The 7226-nt window shown below is 37.5% G+C and overlaps 1 protein-coding gene across 1 annotated transcript; it reads right to left on the bottom strand.

The window, feature by feature from the left end:
• Positions 1-137: 137 nt before the first annotated feature.
• LOC123968048 (carcinoembryonic antigen-related cell adhesion molecule 1-like) lies at positions 138-1644 on the bottom strand. The gene is made up of 5 exons (XM_046044516.1): positions 1596-1644; positions 1196-1468; positions 726-1001; positions 337-582; positions 138-243 (listed from the first exon to the last, which is right to left on the bottom strand). Exons 1-5 carry the CDS (start codon positions 1642-1644, stop codon positions 164-166), a joined length of 924 nt encoding a protein of 307 aa, XP_045900472.1. The 3' UTR covers positions 138-163.
• Positions 1645-7226: the final 5582 nt, after the last annotated feature.

Below are 7226 nucleotides of genomic sequence, written 5' to 3'. Positions count from 1 at the left end.
TTTCAGAAGAACATACTGCAGGAACAAAAGCAAATATGAAGAACAACAGTTTTGTCGTTTATCATTCACAGCTTTATTTTACATGAACATAACATTTAAAGAAACACATCAACAATGCTGAACTCAGAGAATGATCTAAAACACACACACTTATTCTTAGTCTTTAGACTAAAATTAGCTCCATCAACGTCAGGACGGTGCAAACCATCATAGACATAGAACCAATGATGGGAGTAGATGAGTCTGGATCAGAAGAAAAAAAAAACATTACTTTTCCATTTGCAATCACACATCAGTACTGACAATTTAGAGAGCTGTGAGATAGAGCTCAATTACCACGCAGTGTGTGGAGTGCAGAGGTTTCTAAACCAGTGACAGCATTTTGGGCGGTACAGGTGTAGCTCCCCAGGTGCATCTCTTCCATCTCATGGATGTAGTGCAGGGGCCCGTACATCTTCATGTGTTTGAACGTGCAGAAGAAAGTTGCCTTTGGTAGGGAGTCAGCAGAGCAGCTAAGAGTGACACTCTCTTCAAGTTCTGCTCCTATTGGCCTCTGAATGATTGTTGGTTTGTCAGGTCCATCTGAACATTTGAGGAAGAGGATGAAGGAGATCATTAGGAAGATAATAATTATGATGAGACTGAAGTAGTTAGTCTTTTCTATGCACTTAAGTAATGATAAGCGAATATTCAAAATCAGGAAATGTGTAATTGAAAATACTCACAATAGACTTTCAGTCTGCAGTTAGCTGTATCAAAACTGAAATCATTGCTGACATTACAAAGAATCTCTCCAGTGTCTCTCCTGTCGACAGGGCTGATGGACAACACTCTGTTGCTGTCGTAAAAGCTGAATCTCTCTCCAGAAACCAAAGGTTGGCCGTCTTTCATCCACACTCTGTTGGACACCAAGCCGTCAGCATCGCAGGTTAGGTTCACAGAGGTTTTACCTTCTATTACGTTTTCTGTGGGGCAGGCCATAGTGGGTCTTGACACTTTGGCTGTGCACAAAAAATGTATACAAACACAAGAGACTTGTTGACACCACACCTAAGCAACATTCATTGTGCATTCTTAAAACAGACATCTTAGCAGTGCAGTATTACAGTAAAATAAATATGTTGATACTACAAAGCATTGTTTTCAGTTCCTTCCTAACATTAAAAACAGTGTCAGATAAATATATCTTACTCACTCAGCACCTCCAGTTTGACAGTTCCTTGAATCTGCTCCGCTCCATATGGGATGATGATTAGTTCATATTCTCCGCTGTCTTTTTCAGTCAGGTTCATAAGCACCAGAGATCCAGTAGAATTTTCTAGGACGATCCTGCTCTCATAGCCTTGTCCGACTACATCTACACTGGTTGAGGTTATTACATTGGTGGTCCCATTGAAGCTCCAAGTTAATGCCAGAAACGGTTCAGCTGTTGGTTTTACAGATGTTTTAAAGGTCACACTCTCCCCTGCTGCTCCACGGAGGGAGTCAACAGTGAGTACACCAGCTCCATAGCACAGACCTACTGAAATATGAACATAGTTAACATTTCACAACCTGTAGTTCTATTGATAAAGAACTTTTAATACATATCTTACCTGAGGAGAGGAACACAAGTATGGTTGACCTGAGGAACGTATAGTTCATGATGTATTACTGGGTCAGTCCTCTTCTAATGTTATCTGACCTTCTGCTATCTGTGTTTGTGCAACAATAGAATAAAAGCTAAGATAAATACAATAAATGAAACGTCATCAAGACGTCCACAGGCTTGACATGCTTAATTATTACCTTCATCAACCCTTTGTTATTGTGGCTCTTCAAACTGCGTGTTCGGAAAACCAGAAATGATGCTTCTTATTTACTATTACACACAGTTTTTTTACTTAGTTGATAATGTGAGAGGTATTAGGGACTAGACTCTAAAGCCATGCTAGTAGCTCTGTGATGCAGCTCTGTTGTATGTAGGCATAGCAGTGCTTTGAGCTAAATGTTAATCAGCATACTAACATGCAGAAGAAGAAGAACACATTCTTTATTCATCACACAAGGGGAAATTCAATGTTCTCACTCTGGTGTTATTGTTATTAGTACACACAGGTCTGAAATACACACACATGCAACAACACATGGAGAGATGTCAGAGTGACAGGGCTGCTGAGTGTACAGGGGCTTGCTCTGAACAACAATGTTAACACAATGACAATAAATTTAGCACTTTTCAAAACAAACCCTGGCTCCCCTCCTGGTTGCGTGTCGAAGTGTCCTTGGGCAAGAGACTGAACCCCGATTTGCCCCTGGCAGCTGTTCCGCCAGTGTATGAATGAGTGTGAATGCTAGTTTCTGTTTGAGCACTTAGGCTCAGTGTATGACTGGTGAATGCAGATGTAGTGTAAAAGCACTTTGAGTAGTCGAAAAGACTAGAAAGGCGCTATACAAGTACGGAGCATTTACATTTACATTTACATGAATGAACCAGGATAGACACATGCAATTAGGAAAATCAGACAATTATATAACCCAAAAAACAAAATACCACACTGGCCTAAGTTCTATCTCAAAACTCTTCACACATTATATGGACATTAACTTTGCTTTATGCACTCCTATAAAATTAATGTAATTTTAAAGATAATATTTAACTTAAGCTAAAAAGTCTGATTGTGTCTAAAACACACTGAGAGTAAAATATACAGGACAATATCCTGCTCAGTAAATTACTTCAATACCACTTTGCTCCAGTTATGTCTTTTATCCACCAGACTGCCAGAAGTTAGACCACAAAAAGGCAGCATACTGCAGCTTTTGGAGACAAGAGTCGTATATATCACATCTGTCATTTAGGACCACATCGGACTTTGACAGTGGTCCGATAGTTAGTTTTCACTTCTCCATAAATTTAAATCAACCATCAAGAGTAAACTTTGGAGGCACAACTCCATTGAATCATTAACATTTCTTCATTGTTTGTATTTATTGTAAGGAAGTCAAATGTATCAACTCAAGTAAACAGTAAGAAGATATATACATATTTATTGAAATATACTTCCAAAGTCATTTCCGCAGTTGCCAGTCTTTGACTGTTATATTTAAAGACTGTTACATATTCAGTTGCTGTAAGTTCACATGACAGAGAAAGAATTAACATTTTGTGTTGCAGTTTTCAAAATATATTGATATATATTGTTAATTAGCATAATGTCTTATTCCACCCCAATATTCTTCCATTAATTTACAAAGTTGTGGCTGGACACAATAAAGAACAGCAAAATAAAAGCAAAAATTAGAAATACTCTGTAGAAATGCACAACACACCAGGAATGGTGTAAGGAAAACTAGCATAAAAATATTCAACTAAATATATTATGTTTTAAATGTAAAAGGACTAAGGGTGAATCATCACCCAGCACTACAGCTTACTGGAGCTTTTTACTGTATTTACACTCTTTGTTTTGGGTTTGAAGACATTTCACTCTCATAAACACTGTTTACGGCAGATTACTCTGACAAACCCAATGCATTTGCTACCTGCTAAAATGAGAAGGAATATTTAATTCAACAAGTGGCCAGAAAAGCAGAGGAAATGCTACTGTTATACTGTACATATTGATAAATGGCAAATGTTTGCTAACACATTAGCTATAAAAAAACAACACATTAGCTATCAAAAACAATAATGTGATAATATATCAGGGCTGCTATGTGTCATTATGTTGTGGTGCTCTTCTGCCTACAAGTGTCCAAAAAGTCACTTAATTCAACTTTAAGCACATTTATGTGTCTGTCAACAAGACTTTGAAATACACTGGTAATTCTGTTACTGTTACGTTTTGCTGTGTTGTAAATTATTTATCTAAAAGAAACATAACCCAAACACAGAAGAAACAGTATGAATTCTAAAACAAAACAACAACATTGGTGTCTCTTCTTTTCTTGGTGCAGGTGAAAACATTTTTGTTTTCTGATCATCTGCAGGACAAAAATGTAAACAACTGATTAAATTAGAGAGTTGCTGTTTTGATCCAAACAGAGTTAAACTGATTTCTACAGAAACAAAACCTCTTTGTGCTTCTCCCTTCAAAATACATTTAGGCCTTTTCACTAAATAAGAAAAATGACAGTTTATATGTTCTCATATACCTCTGAAGTGTTCTCATACATATGTTCTTCTCATTCTAGGCAAAAAAAGTAGCTTTGTTACAGTACATTTCATAACTCAATATGTATGATTGTGATTCTTTCAGTTATTAAGTATTTATTTATGATAGTGTAATGTGATTTTAGAACCAGCCCATCCTCATCTATCAGCTGTATAGGTTGATTATTATATAGCTTACTACGACCCAAATTTATGTTTTAGTTAGGCCACTATCTCTGTTGGCACAATAAGTCAAGTGGAGTAATATAAGGAGCGACAAAGTCCACCTAAGGAGGCTGGTGGGGTGTATGGATGAGCAAAGTAAACTCAGGACTTTCACTCAGGAGACCAAGAGGATCAAGTTCCTTGTGAAAGAAAGTCAAGATAACAAGTTTTAAGTTAAATAACATTCTGTAGAGGACTTACTGACGTACATAATGTACTTATTTTAACCCAAGCCACAATCTTTTCCTAAAACTAACCAAGAAGTTCTGTTGCCTAAAACTAACCAAACTATTACTTTTTTTGTTACGTTTTCCATGTGTTAAACATCATGTCACTTAAGTCACGTGACTCACGTAACGTAGGCCTACTGAAGGTCTGGTAAGCCTGACTCTGGACTGGTACTAATGTTTGTCGTTTTGGGAAATGGTCAAAAATGTCATTACACTTTCCAAGGGACAAATGGGCATATTTCGGAAACGGCCATATATGTCGTTTAGGGACACTTGCTAATTGGTCTTTTTTGTCGTTTGTATAAGGACGTGTAACATGTTTAGGTTAGATGAATAGCCTACTTACCTGTATCATGTGCCTGAGATTTGTTGTTGATTCTAGATCTAAAATAGAATATTTCAAAAACGTGGAGAGATTGCTAAATTTTATAATAACTATTTAATATGTTAAGATACCTATTAATAATAATAATAATTATAATTATAAACAATACAACACACAGGTATTTAAATTCTTGCACAGAATCACATCTTAATAGAATATCATTTAGGTAGTAATCTTAAAAAGTCAATTGAGTTTAATGGAGCTGTGAAAATTGGTTTATGTGAAAGTACTGTATGAAACTAATCAATATTGAATATACAGTAATTCCTGTTGAAAACTGAGATGAATGTCTGACTATTTACATCTATTGTGATGGCTATTTATCACACAAATACCTCCCTGATTTTTAAACAGTGTTAGTGACATTAGGCTACTGTAAGGGTGAATGAACCCTGATGAAAATGTTGGTTTTGTACAAGAGAGTCAGAGTGAAAGCCAAAGTCAGGATCAGGGCTATATAGACAATATAGCCCTGATCCTTGTAAGACTAGCAAAAGCATCACATTGGAAGTGACCCTTTGTTGAACATCAATCTGCTATAGATTAAGTAAACAATGTTTTAATACCACCACCTAATTCTATTTCCCTCTTTTCTATGTGCTCTCTTCCCTTACCATGTAATTATATACATGAATTCACCTGCGACTCCAAACTAGACAATACTGAGCCGATACACTTACCATAATTGGTATTGATTCTAAATAATTGAAAACATGGCTTCCTTGTTATATCTTAAATCTTTTTCCCCACTTACTTTTTTTGGAATATGTAGTATCCTCCACCAACACATGCTCCACAGACAATTAAACATCCATCCATCCATCGTCAACCGCTTATCCTGCGTACAGGGTCCTGTGTACAGGGTCGCGGGGGGGCTGGAGCCAATCCCAGCTGACATAGGGCGCAAGGCAGGGTACACCCTGGACAGGTCGCCAGTCCATCGCAGACAACTAAACATGCGATTACTATTCCAGCGATGCAACCAGCCGAACAGGGTGATGTTTTGACAGCTAAAATAAAAAAAGAGGACAAGAACATGATCTAACACCATTCTGTAAGCAGAAATTATCATTTAAGCCTGTGGATACAAAGACTACAACAATTTCTCCCTTTCTGAGATTTCAAAGCGCACTAGTTATGAATATTTGTTTTATTTTAAAGGTTCAGTATTTAATATACTTGGAGCAGAAATGCAATATAAGATCCATATCTATATAAGTGGTGTATAAAGACTTATTGACTTATTATGAACCATTATGTTTTTATTACCTTAGAATAAGCCATTGCTATCTACATAACCATGGACATAACCATGTTGCGCCGTCATGTTTCTACAGTAGCCCAAAACGGACAAACATCACTACAGAACGTGTTTTTTTTCTACATTCTTCCTCTTCTTCTAGAATTCTGGCAGCTAAGACTTTCAACACTATGTTGTATACGTACGTTCAAAGAAGAAGAACTAATAATATACAGCAGGAGTCTGCAAATAAGTTTTGCATCGGAGCAATTTATGTCTTATATTTGAAGTCATTGTTACGGTGTTCGTTTAGCTCAGTTGGTAAGGTGCAGGACTCTCACTTAGATGGTTGTGAGACTAATCCCATGTTCGGTTAAATCCCGACCCCCTTTTTAACAAATTGATTATGAACTGTTTCACATGCTCATAATAAAGCATGTGTGGCAGTGTGTATGTTCCGCATCCATCAACCTATGGATGCTTTTTTCATTTCTTCAGTATCTTCAGGCAGAGGACATTTAGTGGAATCATGTTCTCTTTCAAACATTCACACGGTATCTCACTATGGGGTACGCCCCTTTGCGTAGTCCTCAGAAGGCCAATACGCCAGCCACTACTGGCTGGCAGTTGTGACGACTGCATCAGGAGGAGTGAGGTCCTCCCCCAATAAGAGGGATGATGCGGCGTCATAAGCTCATTCAAAAACCTCTTCTTGCTTTTCACTCAGAAAGCTACATCTCTCAACGCGACTTCTAATGGGAACATTGGGTTAACTGTCCATAGACTGAGCTAACCATTCGATCGCCAGGCACTAATTGTTCTGTGTCGTGTACGGAATCCTGATTTCTTCGCCATAGAAATCCAGGATTTTCAGTGAGAAGTCTTTTACGCTGTTGTTGCTGCCTCCATACAACTAACTGTAGCTACTTTGTTACTCTGTTGCCAAAGTAACACCAAGCACCTTAGCCCAGCTAGCCACCTCACTATTGTTAGCTAAGTCTGCTGTCACAT

Source organism: Micropterus dolomieu, linkage group LG03 (assembly GCF_021292245.1).
Source record: "Micropterus dolomieu isolate WLL.071019.BEF.003 ecotype Adirondacks linkage group LG03, ASM2129224v1, whole genome shotgun sequence".
Taxonomy (NCBI): domain Eukaryota; kingdom Metazoa; phylum Chordata; class Actinopteri; order Centrarchiformes; family Centrarchidae; genus Micropterus; species Micropterus dolomieu.
Note: the sequence above shows the minus strand (reverse complement) of the source record. Positions and strands in the feature narration are given on the sequence as shown.

Excerpts from the sequence above, each read along its gene's own strand:
- LOC123968048 (XM_046044516.1), bottom strand. The coding sequence starts at position 1,644 with ATGAACTATACGTTCCTCAGGTCAACCATACTTGTGTTCCTCTCCTCA. Across the intron at positions 1,469-1,595 it reads ACTTGTGTTCCTCTCCTCAG|CAGGGGAGAGTGTGACCTTT; the intron begins GTAAGATATGTA and ends TCCGTGGAGCAG. Across the intron at positions 244-336 it reads TGCACTCCACACACTGCGTG|ACTCATCTACTCCCATCATT; the intron begins GTAATTGAGCTC and ends CTTCTGATCCAG.